We start from the raw sequence: 25,804 nt of genomic DNA, 5'->3' as shown, positions 1-25,804 counted from the left end.
CATGCCTGAGCAATACTTTTATACTCCTCCCTGGTCATTTGTCCAATCTTCCACTTCTTGTAAGCTGTTTTTTTGTGTTTAAGACGAGCAAGGATTTCACTGTTGAGCCAAGCTGGTCGCCTGCCATATTTACTTTTCTTCCTACACATCAGGATGGTTTGTTCCTGCAACCTCAATAAGGATTCTTTAAAATACAGCCAGCTTTCCTCGACTCCTTTCCCCGTCATGAAGAACCATGACTCTGGGGAACGTGCAGGACATTGTGGATGGCTTTGCACAAATGAGTTTCCCTAACTGCGAAGGGGCGATAGATGGGATGCATATTCCAATTCTGGCACCAGCCCACCTAGCCTCCAAGTACATTAATTGGAAGGGCTATTTCGCTATGGTTCTCCAGGCGCTTGTGGATCACCGTGGGCGTTTCATTGACATTAACGCAGGGTGGCCCGGAAAGGTGAATGACACACGCATCTTTTGGAACACTGGCCTGTGATCCTTGGAGACCCTGCTTACCCTTTAATGCCATGGCTCATGAAACCCTACACAGAGAGACTTGACAGCAGCAAGGAGTGGTTCAACAAGAGGCTGAGCCGGTGCAGAATGACGGTGGAGTGTGCTTTTGGCCGTTTACAGGGCGGCTGGTACTCTCTGTATGGGAAGCTGGACCTGGCCAATAACAGCATCCCCCTGGTTATATCCAGGAACCTCCTCTGGTGTTTGTCCTTCCCCAAGCACCGGCCACCGTGCCTGGCTACCTTCCTCCTAGCTTGAGAACAGCTCCTGGTTGCATGTATCTAGGGATGCCAGGGTGTCTTCCTCCTCCTCCTCAGCACCCTCGCTCTACTCCTCCTCCTGCCTTGTTGGATTGGGCTCTGAAGGGTCTATGGTAGTACTTGGAGCACAGGCGCCAACTTTTGTAGGCGCCAGTGGGTGCTTGTGCCCCCCTGCTCCAGGCAGGGGGGTTGGTCAGGGAGCTGCCAGTGAGTGCTCTGCACCCACCAATTTTTCCCCGAAGCACCCACAGAGTCGGCACCTATGACTCGGAGTGAAGGTGGGGTCGCCCCCAAGTATCACATCCAGCTCTTTGTAAAAATGGCAGGTTGCAGGGGCAGCACCGGAGCGGCTGTTTGCCTCACGGGCTTTGCAGTAGCATCGGCAGCTCCTTCACTTTAACCTTGCATGGCAGAGCATCCCAGTCATGGCCCCTTTCCATCATGTCCCTTGATATCTGCCCAAGGTATCGTAATTCCTACGGCTGGAGCGCAGCTGGGACTGGACAGCTTCCTCCCCACCCCCACTCCGAACACTGATGAGGTCCAGCACCTCACCATTGCTCTATACTGGGGATCGCCTGGCACGTGGAGACATGGTCACCTGGAAAGGTTCGCTGAGAGCACTCCACGCCTGGCTGAGCAAACAGAGAATTTAAAGGGCTGGTCTGGTGGTTGATCACCTGAGGGCAGGGCAGTAGAGTTCAAAGTGATGACCAGAGTGGCTAGAACAGGCCTTGTGGGACACTTCTGGAGGCCGATCAGAGCACATTAACAGACCAGGGCATTCACACTGGCGCCGCAGTGCTCCAGCAGGGGTGCATCAGACGTGATTCCACTCGCCAAGGTGGAGTACCAGGACCGCTCTAGTCGTGGAGTAAGAGCGCTCTACGTGCCTTGCCAGTGTGGACACATCATGAGTTAGAGCACATTACAGCAGCCCCGTGCACTCTAACTCGCAAGGGGAGCCATGCCCTCAGAGTCAGACACACAGGGAGGCTCCCTCTTGGGGGCAGGCACAACCCAGGCTCCAGGCCCAGATTTTCACAGGAATGGAGGTGTTGACATGGGCATTTCCAGGCGGCCTCTGTCATCTTCAGAAGGGATTTAGCACTTAGGGGCCGAAAGTCCTACTAAGAACGGGACCAAGAGCTAATTTGTTTCACTTTAGCCATGGACTAGCCAAACAATGGCTGATGGGCTGGACTCCAATCTGTGACCTCACTGTGAAAGGCAGATGGTAAGTAGCTATGTAGCCTTAAGTCGCTGCTGAGAAACACCACAGGCAGCCAATGGGGAAAACATTCCCATGCGCAAGGGGTTTCCAAGACACCATGGACTTTAGACTAGTGGGGGGAAAAATGAGACAGACCAGGCATGAGAGACAGGTACTAGGCAACAAGCACTGTGATGGCACTGACGCACACCTAAGTGCTGAGCAGTGACTTCAGCTGGAGTCAGCATACAATTTGCCTAGGGACAAGGCATTTCCTATTTGAGGACCAGGGTAGGATTCTTACCCATGTCTCAGATGGGAAAGACTAGTACGTAACCTACCATCACCTTGTCCCAGAACAGATACCAAGGTGCATCTGCATAAGCAGCAAAGCAGGGATTTCCAGCACCGCTGGAACCAACCTGGGGGTCTACACTGCAATCGGAGGTGTGACTGCAGTGCAGGTAGACATGCTTGGGGGAGTACCAACAGCAGCGGAGCCATACTAGCACAGGCTAGCCACTTGAGTAAACCCCCAGGGGCCCAGGCAGGCTTGTACAGCCTGCACTGAAGCCCATGCTGCTGTTTGTACTCACCCAAGCTAGCTGTGATCCCGCTAGTGCATGTGTCTACACGGGCTGCAGTCACACTGCCAATTGCAGTGGAGATTTACCCCTAGTCAACGGCAAACACTGAGCTGCTTGACATCAGTTCGACAGCCTCACTCTGACACCACACCCCCCACTCGAGTTTAGCTAAAAGCTTCTGGAGAGCTCCATTACCTGCTCTCTTTTACACTCCATGTCCTCCCTCCTGCAGCCAGGCTAGCAGCATGTGGGACACCAGCATGGCAACAGCTGTTCTTCTAAAGCTAGTTATGGGGGGGAGCTTTTGAACTAAGTCAGGTGCGTAGTTCCAATGCTACAACCAGGGCTTGCTCCAGGCACCAGCTTATCAAGCAGGTGCTTGGGGCGGCAACTCCGGAGAGGGGCGGCACTTTCACATATTTGGCGGCAATTCGGCGGCGGGTCCCTCACTCCCGCTCGGAGCGAAGGACCTCCCGCTGAATTGCCGCAGATTGCGATCGCGGCTTTTTTTTTTCCTTCCCCTCTCTCTGCTTGGGGCGGCCAAACCCCTGGAGCCGGCCCTGGCTACAACCCAAACAAAGCAAGGCCATTCTGATGGAATGCAGAGAAAGGAGGCAGTGTGCCGAGGTGGTCGCTGGAGTGGAAGAAGGACTGACACAAAGGAGAGTGTTCTCTGAAGACTAGGAGAACTGGAAATCTGCTCTTGTCCAAGAGAGGATTGCCAGCAAAGACTCTGAAGAGATGGCTTTCTGGAACCTTTCCAGAGGAGTTGGAGTAGGATGTGAAATGCAGGCCCAGCAAGCGAACTGGTTCCAAACAGGGCTTGAACAATTAGTGCAAAGATAATTACAAACAGCCTACCCAAGATCACTGCATCTACACTGCTCTCTCAGGAATTTCAGATCTGCAGGTACGCATGCCAAAATGTCATGTGTTCTCCTAGAAATTAAGGTGATAGATACATTAGAAAGACACAGATGTTTTTAAGTTGTGGTGCCAAAACTAACTAACTTCCCAGCCAACACCTTTCACAAGTGCCCCAATTCCTTTGGCTTAAACTAGCCTGATAAATTGCCGCAGTAGTGGGAGACACTAATCTTAGCTGCTAATCAGAAACCAGACTTCACGCAGAGTCTCAAGATGGGAGTTCACAACCCAGCTGAAATAGGAAGGTTCCTCTAAACTTAAAATAAAGCTTCATCTTCTATAAGAACATAAGAATGGCCCTGCTTGGTCAGACCAAAGGTTCATCTAGCCCAGTATCCTGTCTTCCGACAGTGGCCAGTGCCAGGTTCATTCAGTCAGGCCAGAGGGAATGAACAAAACAGGTAAACTGGACAGAATACTCCGGGCGTGGCCTCACCAGTGCTGAATAGAGGGGAATGATCACGTCCCTCGATCTGCTGGCAATGCTCCTACTAATACAGCCCAATATGCCGTTGGCTTTCTTGGCAACAAGGTCACACTGCTGACTCATAGCCAGCTTCTCGTCCACTATAATCCCCAGGTCCTTTTCTGCAGAAATGCTGCTTAGCCAGTCGGTCCCCAGCCTGTAACGGTGCATGGGATTCTTTCCTCCTAAGTACAGGACTCTGCACTTGTTGTTGAACCTCAGATTTCTTTTGGCCCAATTCTCCAATTTGTCTAGGAGGTCACTCTGGACCCTATCCCTACCCTCTAGTGTATCTACCTCCCCCCGCCAGCTTAGTGTCATCTGTGAAATTTCTGAGGGTGCAATTCATCCCATCATCCAGATCATTAATAAAGATGAACAAAACCGGCCACAGGACCGACCCTTGTGGCACTCTGCTTGATACCGGCTGCCAACTAGACATCGAGCTGTTGATCGCTACCCATTGAGCCCAACAATCTAGCCAGCTTTCTATCCACCTTATAGTCCATTCATCCAGCCCGTACTTCTTTAACTTGCTGGCAAGAATACTGTGGGAGACCGTATCAAAAGCTTTGCTAAAGTCAAGATACATCACATCCACTGCTTTCCCCATATCCATGGAGCTAGTTATCTCATCACAGAAGGCAATCAGGTTGTTCAGGCATGACTTGCCCTTGGGGAATCCATGTTGACTGTTCCTGATCACCTTCCTCTCCTCCAAGTGCTTCAGAATGGATTTCTTGAGGACCTGCTCCATGATTTTGCCGAGGACTGAAGTGAGGCTGTAGTTCCCCGGGTTCTTTTTCTTCCCTTTTTAAAATATGGGCACTATATTTGCCAATCGTCCAGGACCTCCCGATTGCCACAAATTTTCAAAGATAATGGCTCTGCAATCACATCAGCCAACTCCCTCAACACCCTTGGATGCATTAGATCTGGACCCATGGACTTGTGCATGTCCAGCTTTTCCTAACAGTCCTTAACCTGTTCTTTCACCACTGAGAGGTACTCACCTCCTCCCTATACTGTGTTGCCCAGTGCAGCAGTCTGGGAGCTGACCTTGTCTGTGAAGACCAAGGCCAAAAAAGCATTGAGTACTTCAGCTTTTTCCACATCATCTGTCACTAGGTTGCCTCCCCCATTCAGTAAAGGGCCTATGCTTTCCCTGACCACCTTCTTATTGCTAACATACCTGTAGAAACCCTTCTTGTTACCCTTCACATCCCTTGCTAACTGCAAATCCAGTTGTGTTTTGGCCTTCCTGATTACACCCCTGCATGCTCGAGCAATATTTTTATTCTCCTCCCTCGTCATCTGTCCAAATTTCCACTTCTTATAAGCTTCCTTTTTGTGTTTAAGCTCAAAGATTTCACTGTTAAGCCAAGCCGGTTGCCTGCCATATTTGCTATTCTTTCTGCACAGCAGGATGGTTTGTTCCTGCGCCCTCAATAAGGCTTCTTTAAAATACAGCCAGCTCTCCTGGACTCCTTTCTCCCTCATATTAGCTTCCCATCGGCTCCCTAAGAGAGTCAACGTCTGCTTTTCTGAAGTCCAGGGTCTGTCTTTTGCTACTCTCCTTTCTTCGTTTTGTGAGGATTGAGTGGATGTTTTCAGAGAACTATCCACAATGACTCCAAGATCTCTTTCTTGAGTAGTAACAGCTAATTCAGACCCCATCATTTTATATGTATAGTTGGGATTATGGTTTCCAATGTGCATCACTTTAAAATTTAACATTAAATTTCATCTGCCATTTTGTTGCCCAGTCACCCAGTTTTGAGAGAACCTTTTGTAGCTCTTCACAGTCTGCCTGGGTCTTAACTCTCTTTAGTAATTTTTTATCATCTGCAAATTTTGCCACATCACTGTTTACCCCTTTTCCCAGATCATTTATGAATATGTTGAATAGTGCTGGTCCCAGAACAGACCCCTGGGGGACACCACTATTTACCTCTTTCCATTCTGAAAATTGACCATTTATACCTACCCTTTGTTTCTTATCTTTTAACCAGTTACCGATCCATGAGAGAACCTTCCCTCTTATCCTGTGGCAGTTTACTTTGCATAAGAGCCTTTGGTGAGGGACCTTGTCAAAGGCTTTCTGAAAAATCTAGAGTACACTATGTCCACTGGATCCCCTTGGGCCACATGCTTGTTGACCCTCTCAAAGAATTCTAGGAGATTGGTGAGGCATGATTTCCCTTTAATAAAACCACATTGACTCCTCCTCAACAAATTATGTTCATCTATATGTCTGACAATGTTGTTCTTTATTATAGTTTCAACCAGTTTGCCCACTACAGAAGACAGGCTTACAGGTGTGTAATTGCCAGGATCACCTCTGGAACCCTTTTTAAAAACTGGCCTCACATTAGCTATCCTATGAGTGAAATACTTCAGATACTAAAGGTTGCTTGTTGGGTAACCAGCCATTTCCAGAACGAAATGCTATGCAGATAGTTGGCAGAGTCTGATTTTTGCAGGGTAGGTGCCCATGAGAAGTATGCATTTACTCTCAGGCAGTGTTTTACTCCCTTGGGCTTCTCCGGCACCCAAACCTAAGAGAAGTGGTGAGGTGCTGACAATGGGATCAAGAGCTTTCCTTTGCTAGGTCAGCCCTGGCCTGCCACCAGTATTGACTGAAAGTGGGATGGACCATCTTCGTGTTCAGTGTTTGTGTGTCTCGCCCAATGGGGTCCTGCACCATGACTAGGGCATACGCCGGTCTGCATTAAAGAGATTCCATTGAGAAAACAGCTATAATCCACAGCACAAAAGCCATCTTCACCACTAGCCTTGCTGACCATCTGTCAGTAGAGTGACTCGGTCAAAACAACTGAATTCCCTTGTGACGCCTAGATATGCCCTTTCCAGGTCAGATTTATGGTGCATTAGCAGGGGCAGAGTGCACAAGATGCTTGCCCGGCCACTGTCCACACTGTACCTATTCTAGGGCTAACAGCCTTCAGCCTCCAAGGTTGTTCTAGCCTGGTACCATGTGGGGTGTCGAGCATTCTGAAGTTACTGGGTGCTTTGGTAATGGAAGGATGGGGTGAGTGTATTCCCCTGTACCACAAGAGGACCCAGACTTCCCAGAGCACCCTTCCCTTTGGAATTCAGATTAAAATCCTCCCTAATATTTTACTGGGCTCAGGAAATGCACATTAACTGCAGGCCCATGCAGCCATCAAGGGAAGGTAGGTGTATTTGTGGTGCACTGACAGGGCACACGCCACTTTGTGAACACCATGGAGCAGAACCACATTTCGTCCCCTGCCCCGAGAGAGCAGAGATGACTAGACAATAATTCAGACACAAGACACTACAGAGGCACATGACTTATGAGGAGAGGCTGAGGGAACTGGGATTGTTTAGTCTGCAGAAGAGAAGAGTGAGGGGGGATTTGATAGCTGCTTTCAACTACCTGAAAGGGGGTTCCAAAGAGGATGGATCTAGACTGTTCTCAGTGGTAGAAGATGACAGAACAAGGAGTAATGGTCTCAAGTTGCAGAGGGGGAGGTTTAGGTTGGATATTAGGAAACACTATTTCACTAGTAGGGTGGTGAAGCACTGGAATGGGTTCCCTAGGGAGGTGGTAGAATCTCCATCCTTAGAGGTTTTTAAGGTCAGGCTTGACAAAGCCCTGGCTGGGATGATTTAGTTGGGGTTGGTCCTGCTTTGAGCAGGGGGTTGGACTAGATGACCTCCTGAGGTCCCTTCCAACCCTGAGATTCTATGATTCTGTGGGGCCAGCAGGCAGATGCAGCACACAGCAGGGCAGGAGCCCAGCACACAGCAGGGCAGGAGCCCAGCACACGCTGAAATGCTTGTAACGTGGATGGGCTTCCCAGAGGCCATGTGTCCTGAGGATTTCTCCATTTAACATGTGCAGAGGGCGTCTGGAAAGGCTGCTGCTAGTAGCAAGTGTTAAGACACAATCACATCCTCAATAGACCCCAGGCACCCCAGGTTAGCCTTCATGCTCCCCTGCCTCCCCAAAGGCCAGCAACCTGTGCACAGAGAGAATGGCCCACCAGGTAAGGAGGTCGAGTTGTGCTGACGCACACTCGAGAGTAGACAGCCTGCTGCGGACTGGACAGAAATGAAGTGGCTGAGAAGAGTTAGAGACTCCTGCTTCTCACACCAGAGGGGAGCACTGGAGTTCTGACCCCCAGCCTGGCAAGAATTCCATGCTGCCCCCGCTCAATCCTGCAGTTTGTTTGCACCCAACCAAACTCATATGTAACACCGACAAAGAAGCTGGAAAGTCATTTAGTATCTCCTTTGGCATCCTCCCTGTGGATGCAGTCTCAGTTCCTCCCTCCTCTGACACACTTGCATAGCTGAGATTTGTAAGCCCACATGAACACCCACACAAAGCTGCCAAATGCTGCTTCAGATCCGACGCTCAGATTTAGCGGGTGTGGCCACACCAATTCCTCCCAGCCACAAACATGCCATCTTAAAAACACAAAGGCAGCTCCAGTCGCAATAGTGATTAGATTGCATTTCCAGAAGCCAACCCCACGCCTTCAGCTGGAACGAGCAATAAAGTAGGAGGCAGCCTTCAGTTGGTCCATTGTCCAGATATCAACAAGCTAGAAATCTAGTTACAAACAATGGGCCTGAGGCTCCAGTACATTAATGCAGTTCTGCGCTAGTGTAACTCCATCAATTTCCATAGCGTTACTGCAGTAACAGTGGTGAATCAAGCCCAGGAACTGCTGAAGTAGATTGCTCGTCCAGCCACTACAGCATCTCTTGGGGCAGTCGTAGCCTGTACAATTTGGATTTTCCACCAGATCCAGCCTAGCTTTGCAAAGCAGAGTTCATTTGGTTGTTGCTCACCATGAGCTCGACAGTGCCGGAGCCACCTGTGATGGAAATCTAGCAAACTCATGGCAACAGAGCTCATGAAAGACACCCTCACCAGTAATTGCTGCCACATCCTCTCTCCCTCACACACACACTTACTTCACCAGCTGTGTTACCTGGTCATGCATTCACCGTGGGGAGCATGTATTCAGGACACGTTTTCCAGACCAAGCCAGCTACTTGCTGAGAGTTGTAAATTCACTGCTGGCATCTGTTGATGGTGAATTCCTCAGAGCATGTGTTTTAGAGACTGCAGGCCAAAATCAAAGATGTCTGGCTTCTGCCACCAATCACATTCAGTTTATGTCCACAGCATCACCAAAGAGCACGCAGATGCAACCCCCTGCGCCTTGAAAGCAAAGTCCTGGGGAAATACTATAATGGTTAAAGGAAGGCGATCTGCCAAGGCGTTCTGTACTCCTGGGAGAAACGACGCCACCAGGTCGATTGAATGGGCTATGCAAAACTCCCCAGAGATGCATGGCTTCCTGACAGAGGAGGGACGACCGCGCTCCACCTTGCTTGTTGATGTAAAACATGGCTGTTGTGTTGTCTGTGAAGACTGTGACACAACGGCCTTGAAGGTGTTCACGGAATACCTGACACACCAGGCATGCTGCTCTCAGTTCCCTTATGTTGATGTGTAGGGTTATTTCTTGCGCGGACCAAAGACCCTGTGCGCGAAGGCCTGCGAGGTGGGCACCCCAGCCCAGAGATGATGCATCCGTGGTCAGGGCTAGAGAGCTGTGGGGCATGGAATGGCATCCCCCCCGCAAACCAAGCTGGCTTTTAGCCACCAACCCAGAAAGGATAAGATCTCCATCGGCACAGTGAGAATTGTGTCCAAACTATCTCAGCCTGGACGGTACACTGACGAGAGCCAGGTCTGAAGTGGACGGAGGCATAGTCTGGCATGTCGGTCTCATGCACTTTCGTGACCATGTGGCCCAGAAGAGCGAGGCACGTGCGTGCTGTCGAGGTCGGGAAGCTTTGGAGGCCATGAATAATGGTCATCATGGACTGGAAGCGGGCCTGCAGTAAGCACGCCCTGGTGAGATTCGAGTTCAGGATCGCCCCAATGAAGTCTATTCTCTGTGTATTCTCCAGAGCTGACTTTTCGGTGTTGAGCAGCAGGCCCAGTTGCTTGAACAAGCTCATGACGAGATGAACATGAGACCGCACCTGCAGCTCGGAACGACCTCGAATGAGCCAGTCGTCGAGGCACGGAAACACTTGTATCTGACGTCGGCAGAGCGAGGCCACTACGACAGCCATACACTTTGTGAAGACTCTTGGTGCTGTGGACAGGCCAAAGGGAAGGATGGTAAATTGGAAATGCTGCTGGTTGACCACAAAGCAAAGGAATTGCCTGTGTGGCAGGTAAATTGTTATGTGGAAGTACGCGTCCTTCATGTCGAGGGCGGCGTACCAGTCTCCAGGGAAGGGATAATGGTCCCCAGCGAAACCATGCAGAACTTCAACTTCACCATGAATTTGTTGAGTCTGCACAGGTCCAGGATGGGCCGTAGCCCCCCCTTGCCTTGGGGATTAGGAAGTAATGGGAGTAAAAACCCCTGCCCCTCACATCCTTTGGGACCTCTTCCACCGCTCCGATTTACAGGAGGTACAGGCGCTCCTGGCTGAGGAGTTGGTCGTGAGAGGGGTCCCTGAAGAGGGACGAGGAGGGAGGGTGGGAAGGGGGCGAAACAAACTGAAGATAGTATCCAGTTTCCACCGTGCATAGGACCCAGCAATCTAATGTCATGCGGGACCATGCAGGGAGGAGAGGTGGTTGAAGAAAGGCAGGGAAGGATCCTGCAAGGAGACTGGTGCGCCATCCTCGGGCGCACCTTCAAAAGTTTTGCTTGGGCCCCGCCGATGGTTTTGGGGGGGCCTGGATTCTGGCTTGATTGAGGACCAGATTGTCTCCTCCTAGTACCACGGCCACGCCTTCTAGTGAAGTCTTGTCACCGTCGAGGGTTAGGGTAGGTGCACTGCAGCTGGGGCCGGAAGGGCCTACGTTGCATCACTGGGGTATGCATGCCCAGTGAGCACATGATAGCCTGGTTGTCTTTCAAACTCTGAAGCCTGGGGTCAGTTTTATCAGAGAATAGCCCCTGGCCATCAAAGGGCAGGTCTTGAATGGTCTGTTGCAGCTCCAGTGGAAGACCGGACACTTGTAGCCATGAGATGCGGAGCATAGCCACGCCCGAGGCTAGAGTCCTAGCCGCCGAGTCTGCCGCATCTAAAGACTCCTACAGGGATGTCCTTGCCACTTTCTTGCCCTCTTCTAGCAAGGCCACAAACTCCTCTCCTTGAACTTCTCCATCGAGGTCCAGGTGTTATAATGACTCAGGAGGGCCTGCTGGTTAGCTATCCTGAGCTGCAGGCCACCAGCTGAATAAATCTTGCACCCGAATAAATCCAAGCGCCTAGCATCCTTGGACTTAGTGGTGGGCGCTTGCTGGCCGTGTCTCTCCCTCTTGTTCACAGACTGTACCACAAGGGAGCAAGGATGGGTGGGGGGGGGGGAAGAACATACAAATATTCATAGTCCTTAGAGGGCACCATGTATTTCCTCTCCACCCCTCTGGGCGTGGAGAGGAATAGATGCTGGGGACTGCCTGATTGTATTGGCATTAGCCTGGATGGTCCTAATGAAAGGTAGAGCGACACGTGTGGGGGCATCGGCCAATAAAACATCCACCACCTCTTCCACCTGGGAGTTCATGTTCTGTGCCACCCTATGTAACAGATCCTGGTGTGCACGAAGATCTATAGGTGGTGGGCCAGAGGAGGATGTGCCTGCCACTGCCTCATCAGGCGAGGAGGAAGAGGACACCCCCGGGACTAGCAGATCCTGGGGAAGGTCTGTTTGGGGAGGATCTGGTTGCCCTAGGTCCCCCACGCTAGTGGCATGGGTCTGATCTGGTGGCAGGGCAGTCGCCTCCGAGGCTACCGGGGGAGGACAGCTCACAGTGGCCTCAGGCATCTGAGGCTCCGAATGGGCCGATCGAGAAGCGCCTGAGGGGACACCTTGGGCTTGGTGGTATGCCCAAGAAGTCCAGAAGGACCATTATGGGGATCCCTGATCAGGATCCTGTCCTTCATCTTGCCCCTGGCTAGCGCCATCAGTGTCATGGCCCTGGATGTGGTAGCCACTCCCCGCTTGGGACGATGTCGAATTCGGTCGCAAAGGCCAAGGCGGGGCCGAATGCCCATGCAGCATGGCACCGTTCCGCTCTGTCGCTCCACGCCTGGGAGCTGGAGACCAGTGCCAGGATCTGGGGCGGTACCGGGATCGGGAGTTTCCCCATGGATGGGGCAGTTCGCACCGGTGGTGCCGGGGGATGAGACGCTCCAGGCTCCGTCAGCACGATCAGGTCACAAGCGGTGGAGAAGGTCTCCAGAGTGGACGGCAGGCCGAGCTCAACCACGGTGCGTACCGGGGAGCTTGTGTGCACCAGACTTAACGGCCCTTGTGGTGCCGGAATTGATGGTGCCGAAGTTGGAGCCTTCACGGGACAGTCTGGCCCGGGCTGCTGCTCCAATGGAGGCACAGGCAGTATCTGCAACTGTACAGAAGCAGCAGGTGGTTTGTGCTGCTTCTTGGGCCGCGGAAACAGTGAACGATGTCGCGTCTGTACTGGTGCTGGAGACGTCCGGAGCAGAGAGTCTTTGCTGGTGCTGGGTCATTCCAGTGCCAGAGGCATGCTTCGGACCGACGGCGCCTGGTCTGCGCGCGGTACCAAAGGCACCAGGCTAAATGCTGCTTCCATGAGGAGCTGTTTTAAATGAAAGTCCCACTCCTTTTTTGTTCAAGGCTTGAAAGCCTTACAAATGCGACACCTATCTGGTTGATGGGATTCCCCCAGGCACTTCAGGCAGGAGTCCTGTAGGCATCGGCTTGAGACAGGCTGAGCACGGCTTGAAACCCGGAGATCTGGGCATGGGCCCTGGTACCGGGGAGGAGGGAAGGGGATAAACCCTATTTCCTCCAAGCACTATCTACACTATTAACTAAACTATAACTGCTAAAAACTATTAACTACTACACTGAACAACTATCTACAGTACAACGAGTAAAGCTAGGGAGGTGGAGATCAGCCAACGACTGTCATGGGCGGTAAGAAGGAACTGAGGGGGCACTGGGTTGGCAGGGGCATATATCCAGCACCATAAGGGCACCACTCCAGGGGCGCCTCAGCCAACCCACCAAGCATTGGTAGGGTAAAAATCTTCCGACGATCGTGCACGCGGTGTGCACACACCTAATTGGAATCAATATGAGCAAGCACTCGAAGAACACTTCCATACTCAGAAGTGCTCCCTGGAAGCCAGGACATGGGAAACACTTGAACCCCAAAAGGGTGGTACGCATGGGACACCAACTCTGAAAAATGGCAATTAAAAATTAGGGAATCAGGAACCCTGATTAGAACATGCAGTAGCCAAACAACATTCACTCAGGCCACTGCTCAGAGACCCTTGAGTCTCATACAAGGCAGAGAGAACTAGACCACTTAACTGCAAAATTAGTCACTTTAGACAGGGAGATTCAAAGACACCCAACTCCCAATGCATTTCGATTGTATGAGCACTCACCTCCATTTGGAAAATCCCATTTGAATCAACTGATGTAAGCTGTTTCCAACATCATTCATTCCCAAAAACAATGAAGATTAAATATAGCACTATTTAACAATTTCTGTGCAAATTTTGGACTTCTTGTATGGGGGCCCAACTTTATACCTTGTTTATAATGCTCTATTTTATAGCTTTGGACTCCAGTTCCTGCATCAGCCAGGCTGTGGATTTTAGAGAATCTTCTATACAGTTCAGGCTATTAGTTCAGAATCTACCACTTAACTAATAAGTGCCTGCAGTGCAGCTGGCAATCAGAACTCAAAGACACTCTCTACGGACTTGCTAGTGGAAAAAAAGGTGAATGACTGAAGTTTAAGAGGCAATGTGATATATTGGCAATTGCAGAACTGGATAACATGTCTATCTGGATCATTAGAGTCAGTCACAGAACAAGCCACTCCGCAAGTTCAAGTGAACAAATCAACATACATTCTAGGGGGCTTCTGCCTGTATTTCAGACCTACTCAGAAGTGAAAGTAAGCCGGTCCGGTCCGGCATACTGGCTCCGAACCGGCTTCTCCAGAAGTGATTTAAAGGGCCCAGGGCTCCAGTTGCTGCAGGGAGCCCCGGGCCCTTTAAATCACCGCCAGAGCTCTGGCAGCCTCACGGCAGGGCCCCAGTGGGGATTTAAAGGGCCCGGGCTCCCTGCAGTGGCTGGAGACCCAGGCCCTTTAAATCACCGCCGGAGCCCTGCCGCCGCTACCCCAGCCTGAGCCCGAGCCCTGCCACCTTGGGGTAGTGGCAGTAGGGCTCCAGCGGTGATTTAAAGGGCCCAGAGCTCCGTGGCAGCTGGAGCCCCAGGCCCTTTAATTCACCCCTGAGCTCTGGGGCTCCCAGACGCCTCTGCAGCTGGTAGCTCTGGGGTGATATAAAGGCCCTGGGGCTCCAAGCCCCACGGCCTTTAAATCTTGAAAGGCTCCACCTCTTCCCATCGAGGCCACGTCCCGCTCAGGACTCCTGCATACTGGTAAATCCTTGAAATTACTTTCACCCCGGACCTACTGTTAACTAATTCTGCCTGCAAGAGCTGATAGAGGCAGCAAACCCCGGTTCAAAGTGCACACCCAGTCCTCCAGCCTCTTTGCTGTCAAAGACCGTATCTTTATACAAGACATAGGGCCAGAATGTGGTCCAACAGGTTCAAGCTATTAACAGAGACTGAAGAAACCAGCATTAGACCCATCCAAGTTCTATGCGGCATTCCTCAAAATCCTCCCTCTCCAGGATGCCTGTCTAGTCTTCAGCCACACACACCTAGATGGCAAGTGAGCTGGCCTAAAGCCTGCATTCCAATCACCCAGAGACATGGAGAATTTCTTTTAGCTGCACAGGGTGTCCTTAGCACAGGACCGTGGCAATAGGAAATAACCATAGGCTGCAGGCTTGTTCTTCCAGTGGGACCGTTTGGAAGGTGCTTACTGGAAATCATGCTCGTCTCATTTCACAGAGCTCGTGGGCTGCTTGAGCATCCTTTGAGTACACCAGGCATTCCCCACCGTTGGGAAACAAGAGCAAAGCTCCCACAGAACAGAACGGAGCAGAGTAGTAACCTCACCAGCATCAACGGAGATCAGAATCAGTGCCTAAGTCTACAGTAGAATCCAGACTTATGTGAGAAGGATTTGCCTCTGTTTGGAGAAAAATTGAAGACATGTCATGATGTCATGGGGGCCTTAAAAAGGCAGACTTAGGCTGTGTCTACACTGCCACTTTCAGTGCTAAAACTTTTGTTGTTCAGAGCTGTGAAAAAACACCCCCCCAAGCGACAAAAGTTTTAGCGCTGAAAAGCACCAGTGTAAACAGCGCTTTATCGCCACGCTACCACCACTCGTTCAGGGTGGGTTTTTTAAATCGCGGGGAGAGCTCTCCCCTGGCAATAAAGGGTGTCTACACTGCCCCCATCACAGTGCTGCCGCAACCGCGCTGTAACGTGGGTAGTGTAGACATACCCAAAATGCTCTGAGTGCAACCCTCATGGCACATCAAATGCAGAGATAAGCCTCTCCTAAAGCCCGAACAACTGTGGTGTCTGAACAAAGGACAGAGTAATTTACATATGGAAAAGAAGAGAGACAAGGTGGCTGAGGTAATATCTTTTATTGGACCAACTTCTGTCAGTGAGAGAGAATAAAAGAAAGATATTACCTCAGCCAGCTTGTTTTGCTAATATCCTGGGACTGACATTACTGCACCACCACTACACACACGAGCAGCCATTGAGGGCAAGTGGGAAATGTGTACTTTCACCCTCTTAACAGGAACTGTGGGTGACAAGTGTTTGCAGTGCCACTAGAATGGGATTTAAATCCTTCCTGGTCCAGGCAAAGCAAACCTGAGTCAGAGGGCAGCACGTGCAGCAAGTCACTTGTCACTTAAATCAGCAGATGCCAGACAGTTTGCCTAGTCCCAGGTTGTGTCTGATCTCCCTCCACTGTTTGGTTTCTCGGCTCTTGATGCATTTGTACAATGAATGGCATTCCCTTCCAGAACAGGCTGCAGAGTAGGAACTTGCTTGTCCAGCTAGCTTCATTCACATCAACTCGTTGGACTTGTTCTGGGAGCACGGGGGAGGGGGCTGGAAGGGGAGTGGCATGGGAGAAAGGAGAAGAGTCTCTGAGCTGGGGAACGTTTGCCATTTCAAGGATTTGGAAGACAGAAGAATTTTATTTTAAAAAGTGCTAATAGGAGCCCTATGATACCAAAATACAGACAATTTACAAAGCCATCCCTGAGAGATAGCTGGTGCGCGGCCCTTGCTACTCCATGCTGAAACACAGGGGCTAAACTAAGCCAAGAAAACAAAACAAAACGTAACCAAACAGGAACCTTGCACACCATGCCCTGAAGGTCACTCAGGGCTGGCTCTGACACCCTCCCCAAGGGAAAGCAGTCCAAAGGGAAGGGAGGAGGCCTTAGTTATGAAAGACCTGCCACCAGTTCAGGCTAGATCACTTCCGGGGTAGGCAGCAAGAGTCCAGCTGATATTCACTGCTGTGAAGGGGATGCAGAGTTCTAAGGGGGTCTCGGGCAAGTGTCCCTGAACAGGGCAGCTTTCAACAAGGGAGCACCTCCACATTCCAGAGAGCAGGCCCTTGGAATGACCTATTTGGATTATAACCCCGGCCTCTGCTTATCTGAGAGCAGGGGGCAGGAGATCAGAAATCAGCCAGCAAGCAGACAGCGCCCCAGGCCAGCAGTGAGTGGAACCACTACTGGGAGACCTGCTGGAGGAGCAGAAGAGAGAGCCCTCATCTTCCACTCCCTTGGCCTGGTGTGATGGCTCTTTTCTACACCTCCACATCCCTGGATGGCAGCAGCAAGCACCCTCTCTGTGGGGGAGTAGTTAAGGAGCCAGGGAGGGAGCTGGACGGAGGTGACCAGCAGTGGCGAGCTGCTGCTTTCCCCACTGGGGAGGTGAGGGCATTAGGGGAAGAAGCCAGCTCCCCAGTCTCAGGAATTGCAGAGGTTAAAGGTTCAAGGCCCCCCTCTCTACCTGGGTCTTGTGATGACGTAGGAGCTCTTTGTACTGGATAAGAATACTGTACCCGTCTGTTACATGAACACACTATTTACAGCCTCCTTAGGTAGCCACTGCCTTGCTTCCAAGTGCTTGAGTTTGGTGAGAGATGCCCTGGGTAACTACCCTCACGTCTCACCCACAACTAGCTTTTGAGGTCATATTGCTTGGGGTTTAAGTTCTAAACAAACACTGGATGGGTCACTGGCTCTTTAAATTTAAGATGTGAGCACTGCTGGCCAAGCTTAATGACGACTCCTTGAGAGCACTGCCTGATTCAATGGCCACCTGACAAGATGTGCCATTGCAGCCTATAGCTACCACGCAGGCACAGAACAGCCGCCTTCATTCCAACATTGGCAAAGGAGTGCGAGAAGAGGGAGGAGAGAATAAAAATAAGAGTCAAAGTAAGCTAGGATGAAAAGCCTGGGCTCTTGATTTGAGTCTCCATTCCAAACAGACCCTCTTTGTGCCTGTCTGAAAGGGGTGGCTGACAAAGCCGCGCTGCGACGTCCTGCTTCTCCAGCTCTAACAGTCAAGCAAATTTACAACAGAGAATAAGCATTATTAGGGTTACTAAGTATTCTTGATCCTGCCTCAGCTAGGGGTGTAGAGGTGTGTCGGACTAGATGAACTCTCAAGGTCCCTTCCAACCCTACATTTCTCTGATCAGCCTGATTTACAACTAGCACTGCTACAAGATGCTGGCATTTACTGTACATTTGAGAAGTTTCTTTAGCTGGTTCTGAGGTTGATGATTAAAATAATCTGTTGCCACAAGCTCTCTCTCCAGCAGCTTCAGAGGGAGTGAACCAAGCCTAGTTTTCAAATAATGAAAGTTCCTTAACCATTTTTCTATCCCTACCCTAGAAAGCTGGCCTGCGTCCGAGTCTGCCTCCAAAGCTACCTACCACACAAATGTTGTGGCACAATAAGGTTTCACTGGGTAGACAGTGGGACACAAGTAATATTAAACATTTGAAATTTCAAGGAGCCATTTTTGGATCTTTTCATCTCAAGCCAAGTACTTCCTCCATTTAATCCTCATTTCAAGCACAGTCTAGCTGCTGATGAAACTCAAACCTACAGATATGGAAGCTAGGGTGACCAGATAGCAAGTGTAAAAAATCAGGACAGGGGGTGGGGGGCAATAGGTGCCTATATAACAAAAAGGCCCCAAAATTGGGACTCTCCCTATAAAAATGGGGACAACTGGTCACCCTAATGGAAGCACAAGGACACTGCCCCACAGTTACTAGGGGGAAATCAAAGTAAGCCTTCTAACGGCACCACATCTGCAGTCTTTGCAAACCTTCAGACACTGTAACCTCAATGCCCTGTGGCTGCTTTCCCTCCCAATGCAACCATCCCCTGGCTACAACAGAACTCCTAATCCCCCCCTCTGCCTGGAGTACCCCCTGCACTGTAACTGAGGGCAGCACACAGGCCTTCCCAACAACCTGGTGCATACGCCACAAGTGAGCTTTGACTCGTCTCTCTCCTTTGCCCTACATATCTGAACCCTGCTGCCACTTCTGCCACACAGCTAAGATCCATCCTTCTCTCTATTCCGACAGCAGGAACTCTGAGCAAGGACCCAAGTATCCAGCTGTGATTACTGCAGACTCTTCTCTGGCCTCCCTACTGTATGTTGCCTCCAAAACACTGCTAAAGTTACCTTCCTTGGTCACAGGACAAGATCTTCCCTATTTAGCACCTCCATCCCCACTGTGATCCCAATAGTGCCAGGCTCAGTGTGACCCTCTGTTCTGCTTATCCAGCCCAGGTCACCACGCCACCTCCCAAGCATGATTCCTGAGTCAGGTGGCACAGCTACTATCCACTCCTGAACATGCATTTCCACCAGGACCCCTACAGGGATAACAGCAAGGCTCTAAAATAATCTGGCATTTGCTAGACATTCCAATATGTAGTTTAACACGATTACACATTCAAGCTGTGCATCATCAACACGTAGCCTGTCATCACTGGGCCAACTTCCCTGTCTTGTCCCCTGCTCTCCCCTACCCTCCATCTCTGCCTGTCGTCTTTTTGAAGTGTAAAGCTTCTGGGCAGTGACTTTCATGTTGGGAAGACACCCTGCACATCACATGCCTGTTAATGGAAGTGAGCAACACATAGTACAGAGTTGGTATTGACAGCAGCTGGGTTGGGCTCAAATCTATCTCTACTATTGCTAATAGTGAGGATTAAGCAAAACTTTTCTTTAAATCCAGCTGGCACATGAGCTGAAGGTGATTTAACTTTAGGGAAAGTTTGCAGGGACAACAACAAACAGAGCTTGGTGAACAACTGATGTTCTGGGGTCACCAAATGAAATTAATAGGCAGCAGGTTTAAAACAAATCAAAGGAAGTTCTTCTTCACGCAGCGCACAGTCAACTAGTGGAACTCCTTCCCTGAGGAGGTTGTGAAGGCTAGGACTATAACAATGTTTAAAAGGGGACTGGATAAATTCATGGTGGTTAGTCCATAAATGGCTATTAGCCAGGATGGGTAAGAATGGTGTCCCTAGCCTCTGTTCGTCAGAGGATGGAGATGGATGGCAGGAGAAAGATCACTTGATCATTGCCTGTTAGGTTCACTCCCTCAGGGGCACCTGGCATTGGCCACTGTCGGTAGACAGATACTGGGCTAGATGGACCTTTGGTCTGACCCGGTACGGCCGTTCTTATGTTCTTATGGTCCGGTGCCAGTACGGAATTTAAAAAAAAAAAAAAAAAATTCAATCCAGGTCAAACCAAATAAAAATTCAGAGTTTTCAATTAAATCAGAAGATTTTGTTTTGGCTCTGTTCCAAAGCAAAGGTTTGAAGCTGATGTCTCACACCTCAGGTGAGCGCCCTATCACTGACCTTTATGATCAACTGAAACTGTATTTTTTAGCAAATAAAGTACTTGTAAGAAAAACAGCATTTAGCGCTAGTAACAAGGCATTTTTTTCCTGAGGTTATGAGAGACCAGGAAACGTTAAACAGGAATCAAGATTTAAAAATCAAGGTAATTATTTAAGAGACCAGTTACTCAAAACCAGTTGGATGGATTTTCTTCAAACTTTACACAAGCATTCCTCTTCGCCTTCAGAGAAAATCTGGTAATTTTTCAGACCCGACCAATTTTTACTGCTAAAGTTACTGGTGTGTCAGTACAGAGCTTTATGACAGAAGCTGGGTACAAGCTCAAAAGACTAGTTCACTGTTTCTGTATAATCATTACCAGTGTAATATTGATTGAGCAGTTGGGCAGTGCCATGCAGTGATGGGAGTGCAGCGTTTGCTCTGGCATCCGTTGTTAACTACCCCTCCCACCCCTTTCGCCCATGCACAGAAATGAAGCCTTTCAAAAGCAGCATACAAGCTATTTGAGAGGAGAATTAACTAATTGAGCACCAGGATCTCTGCATGAAGAAATGAAGCATTTTTCCACCATTTCTGGTAACAATTTTGAAATATTAAACCCTCATTTTAGCCTAAAGGAGACAATTATTTTATTCTTAGTGGTGAAATTCTCTGCAGTATAAATGGACAGGGCGGGGGGGGGTTGGGGAGTCTTGAGGGGGATGTATGCACTTCGGGGTGGGGTGGGGAGGGGGCACAAATCCCAGCATGATCTTCCCCTCCCTGCCATCCAGAAACAACTGCTCTAACTCTGGGAGTTTCCCCATCAACACAACATTTTAGAACTAAGCAGAGATTGCAAAAGGGATTTGCTCTGAGCTAAGGCGGGGCTAGTGAACCACAAACCTTGGGTTCCCCCCCCCATTATATTTCCACATCCTAAAGAGAACAGAGGTGAAGAGGATGGGGGTAGAGGGTTAGTGCTGAATTCAGAAAATGAGCAATAAGCCAGCATGGACATGAAGGGGGGGCCACGCAGGTGAAGGGTGGGGACAGGAAAGGAGACAGGTGTGGGACATGGTTCAAGGGGCTGGATGAAGTTGAGTGGGTGCAAAATACAAGTGCCTGGATACACTTACAGTTATAGGTGGTGAGATCTGCCAGACCAGGCTCAGCTGTCCCTAAGCACCCCTCCCAGCTGTACTACTGGGGGGGAGGGGGGGCAGCAGGTTGTTGCAGGACCAAGGAAACATGAAGTTCCAGGGCCGGGGAGGAGGGAAAAGGGGACTCAGGGGACAGTATGAGGAGGAGGAGGAGGAGGAAGAAGAATCTGGGCAGCGGGAAGGACACAGGGTGGGGGCAGGTGGAATGCAGAGGCTGGGGTGTCACGGGGTAGGTTTGGGGTAAGGCAATGGGGGGAGGGCATGAGAGGGGGGTGGCAGTGCAGTGGGCCCAGGTGGAGCAGAGCAGTGGCACTGCAGGTGGGTGAAGAGCCCAGCACAAGGGAAGGGGGAGCAGAAGGGAGGGATGAAGAAAGGAGTGATGCGGGGGGCACAAGGGCACACCATGCACAGGGCAGGTGAACACAGAGCCCAGAGACAGGGTACAGGGATAGACGCAGGACACAGGGGATGCGCACTGCAGGGACAGGGCACAGAGGAGCAGAGAAGGGACCCAGGGAGGGACCAGGCTGCAGAGGGCAGGGACAGGACCTGGGGGTCTGATGTGCAGAGGGCACAGACAGGGTATAGGGATGGATGCAGGGGCTAGGGGTGTGCACTACAGGGATAGGGCACAGATGGACAGAGACAGGGGACCCGGGGTGCAGGCTGCGGGTGTGTGCAATGCAGGGACGGGGCGCAGAGGGCAGGGACGGGGTGCAGGGATAGGTGCAGGGGGTACCGGCTGGAGGTGTGTGCAATGCAGGGACGGGGCACAGAGGGTGGGGACAGGGGGTACTGGCTGGAGGTGTGTGCAACGTGGGGACGGGGTGCAGGGATAGGTGCAGGGGGTACTGGCTGCAGTGGCTGGAGGTGTGTGCAATGCGGGGCCGGGGCGCAGAGGGCGGGGATGGGGCACAGGATTAGGCGCAGGGGGTACCGGCTGGAGGTGTGCGCAATGCGGGGCCGGGGCGCAGAGGGCGGGGACGGGGCACAGGATTAGGCGCAGGGGGTACCGGCTGGAGGTGTGCGCAATGCGGGGCCGGGGCGCAGAGGGCGGGGACGGGGCACAGGATTAGGCGCAGGGGGTACCGGCTGGAGGTGTGTGCAATGCGGGGCCGGGGCGCAGAGGGCGGGGACGGGGCACAGGATTAGGCGCAGGGGGTACCGGCTGGAGGTGTGTGCAATGCGGGGACAGGGCGCAGAGGGCGGGGACGGGGCACAGGATTAGGCGCAGGGGGTACCGGCTGGAGGTGTGTGCAATGCAGGGACAGGGCGCAGAGGGCAGGGGCACAGGATTAGGCGCAGGGGTACCGGCTGGAGGTGTGTGCAATGCGGGGCCGGGCGCAGAGGCGGGGACGGGCGCAGGATTAGGCGCAGGGGTACCGGCTGGAGGTGTGTGCAATGCGGGGCAGGCGCAGAGGCGGGGACGGGGCCCAGGATTAGGCGCAGGGGGTACCGGCTGGAGGTGTGTGCAATGCGGGGCCGGGGCGCAGAGGGCGGGGACGGGGCACAGGATTAGGCGCAGGGGGTACCGGCTGGAGGTGTGCGCAATGCGGGGACGGGGCGCAGAGGGCGGGGACGGGGCTCAGGATTAGGCGCAGGGGGTACTGGCTGGAGGTGTGTGCAATGCAGGGACGGGGCGCAGGATTAGGCGCAGGGGGTACCGGCTGGAGGTGTGCGCAATGCGGGGACGGGGCGCAGGATTAGGCGCAGGGGGTACTGGCTGGAGGTGTGCGCAATGCGGGGACGGGGCGCAGAGGGCGGGGACGGGGCTCAGGATTAGGCGCAGGGGGTACCGGCTGGAGGTGTGCGCAATGCAGGGACGGGGCGCAGAGGGCGGGGACGGGGCACAGGATTAGGCGCAGGGGGTACCGGCTGGAGGTGTGCGCAATGCAGGGACGGGGCGCAGAGGGCGGGGACGGGGCACAGGATTAGGCGCAGGGGGTACCGGCTGGAGGTGTGCGCAATGCGGGGACGGGGCGCAGAGGGCGGGGACGGGGCACAGGATTAGGCGCAGGGGGTACCGGCTGGAGGTGTGCGCAATGCGGGGCCGGGGCCGGCGGGACGGTACCTGCGGCTCCGGCGCGGGGGCCGGGCCCATCTCGCCCAGGTAGTACTGCTCCAGCCAGAGGCGCGCGTTGCGCGAGTGCCGGTGCGGCGGCCCCTCCAGCGCGGCGCTCACGTCGCTGCCCGCCCGCTCCCGGAGCAGCTGCTCGCTGCCCGGGTGCAGCCGCACGAAGCCGCTCAGGTCGTAGAGGCGGCGGCCCCGCAGCACCAGGCAGGCGCCCTGGGCGCAGCGCTGCCGCACCTCGGCCGGGCTGTAGGCGCGGGGCGGCGGGGCCATGGCCGGGCGCAGGACGCGCGAGCTCCGCTAGCCAGGGAACACTCCGCCACCAGCCCGGCACCTGCTCGTTTACATGGCATGCCACGCCCCCGCCCCGGGGCTCATGAATATTCACGAGGCGCGCATGGCTCTGATTGGTGGCTGGGGCGGCGGGCAGGGCGAGAGCGCCCAGGTGAGGGCGGAGCCCTGAGCCAGACCCGCCTCCCCCGGGGGCAGCCGGAGCAAGGGAGGGATCCCGCCCGCCTCGGGCAGGCTGGCCCCGGGCGGGGCCCTGCGTCGGTGCTGGGCGCAGCTGAGTGTTATTAACAGCGCCCAGCCCCCTCTAGCGGCAAAGCACGTCGGCTAGGTGGGCAGGAGCGGCAGCCCCATTTTACAGAAGGGAAACTGAGTCACAGCGTGGCTTGCCCTAGGTCACCTGGCAGGGAACGGGGCCCAGAGCCTAGCGCTCCAGTCCCGAGATACACACTGCCTCCCTCCGCTGGGTTACAGACAAGATACCTCACCCCACCCACAGGGGATAGAGGGGAGCCACCCAGAGGAGGGTGTGAAGCCACTTCACGGAGGTTTTGGATACCTAGAAAGGGAGCAGGTGACTTATTAGTAATAATAATTACCCAGCTGGTTAATAATTAGCCCTATTCACTGTACAATCCCCCAAAAGCTGCTAGGTTTATAACTGCGTGTCACCTTCCAGGAAACCACACAGGCAAGGGACCCACAGCCCTCCCCCAAGTGCAGGTCAGCTACAGCTGGGCTGAGAATACAAGGAGTTGCATCCTTGGCCCCTTCGCACTACTTTGCAGGCCCAAAGCAGCATGAAACCTGGCCAGAGAATCTGGCTGGGGATGCTCAGGGGACCCCAGCACAGGGGGTGCTTTGTGGATGGACCATGGCCAGAACAGGTTGCCCTCAGACAATCCTCAGCCTCCATAATGGGGGATGTTGCAGACAGCTATAAATTAGAGCAGCCCTGAGGTGACGTCATCCAGAGGCATCACCGCCAAAATTCGGCGGCATTTCAGCGGATGCTCGACCGCCACCACAGTCCTTCGTCTGGCACCCGCCAGACGAAAAGGTTGGGGAGCACTGCCCTAGTGTACGAGAGATAATCCAGGGGAACAAACCGGGAAGAGCCATAGCGTGGATAACAGCTGATAATGGTGCAAGGAAGGGTGTGGAGCACAAGGGCACACCAAAAGAGGGAAGGGGATACTCCTCTTGGGGCATGGGTGAGGTGGGGTTGTACTTTCCCCCAAAGAGAAGAACATGAAACTCTGTGTGACACAGATTTCCTATTTGTTACTTTACTGTGCTGATAAATATCTTTACGACGGAAGTACCTTTCACTGGAAAATTAGCATGTGCAGAATAAAGAAACAGAGGCTGTTTGGTGAACAAGGAGAGGGGGACAGACCCAGGCCTACAGGACAGCATGGGAGAAGACCAGAGGAATGGTTAGGAAGGAAGGTTGTGGGGAAGAGAGGGGGATGGGGGCTATGGCTAGTTGCACATGTTCTCATGTACTTGTCCTCCATCAAAGGCTCTTAAGCAAAGTAAGCCATCATGGGATAAGAGGGGAAGTCCTCTCATGGTTAAAAGACAGGAAACAAATGGTAGGAATAAATGGTCAGTTTTCACAGGGGAGAAAGGTAAATAGCGAGGTCCCCCAGGGATCAGTATTGGGACCAATGATGTTCAACATATTCATAAATGATCTGGAAAAAGGTGAAGTGGCACTCAAAAAAAGCCAACAACAACAACAACCCAACAGTGCAGTGGCAAAGAGTTACAAAGGGCTTGACTACACTTGCAAGTTACAGCGCAAAAAGGAGCCCTGGGCGCACTAGCTCACTCCCCGTCCACCCTGGCATGGCGCTCTGACTCCACAGCTGCAGGTTCTCCACCTTGGCTAGAGGAATGATGTTTGCTGCGCCTTGGCTACAACACCCGGGCATCAGTGTGAACGAGGTGTTGCATTACTGAACTCTGATTGGCCTCCAGAAACAGGTCTGTACCTGTTGGGTTCCGGGCAGAAACATGTCTGTAGTGAGGTGGTTACCCGCTCCGGCCCTGAGGGGCTTAAAAACGGCCCAGGAAAGGGCTGTAGCTGGAGCAAGTAGCTCCCAGACTGATTGGAGAGGCAAGCTAAGCTGTGGCCACGCCCCAATCAGGGCCCAGCTGGCCCTTGTAAGTAGGCCATGGGCCAGGAGACTCTCACTCTCTCTCTAGCCTTTGGAGAGGGAGGGACCAGGCTGCCTGGGGAGCTGAGGAAGGTACTGAGGGCAGAGCAGTGCTGGGGAAGGGCCAGGGAGCTCCAGCCTAGCAGAGCTGCAGGCTGAAGTAAGGGCCCACTAAGGAGTACTAGGGCTGCAGAGGGGCAGCCCCGCTATAGGTAGAGGCAGCAGGTCCAACCCCAACCTTGCCTGTGATGAGAGG

At 52.6% G+C, this 25,804-nt stretch overlaps 1 protein-coding gene across 1 annotated transcript in view; it reads right to left on the bottom strand.

Moving 5' to 3' along the window:
* Positions 1–23,435, bottom strand: part of FA2H (fatty acid 2-hydroxylase) — a 77,374-nt gene extending 53,939 nt beyond the window's left edge. Inside the window, exon 1 of the mRNA XM_039502554.1 lies at positions 23,096–23,435. Within this exon, the coding sequence (XP_039358488.1) occupies positions 23,096–23,368 (273 nt within the window). The 5' untranslated portion in view covers positions 23,369–23,435. The remainder of the gene's footprint in view (positions 1–23,095) is intronic.
* Positions 23,436–25,804: the final 2,369 nt, after the last annotated feature.

Source organism: Mauremys reevesii, linkage group 16 (genome assembly GCF_016161935.1).
Source record: "Mauremys reevesii isolate NIE-2019 linkage group 16, ASM1616193v1, whole genome shotgun sequence".
Lineage (NCBI taxonomy): Eukaryota > Metazoa > Chordata > Testudines > Geoemydidae > Mauremys > Mauremys reevesii.
The sequence above is the reverse complement of the archived record's forward strand: the minus strand, read 5'-3'. Positions and strand labels throughout refer to the sequence as shown.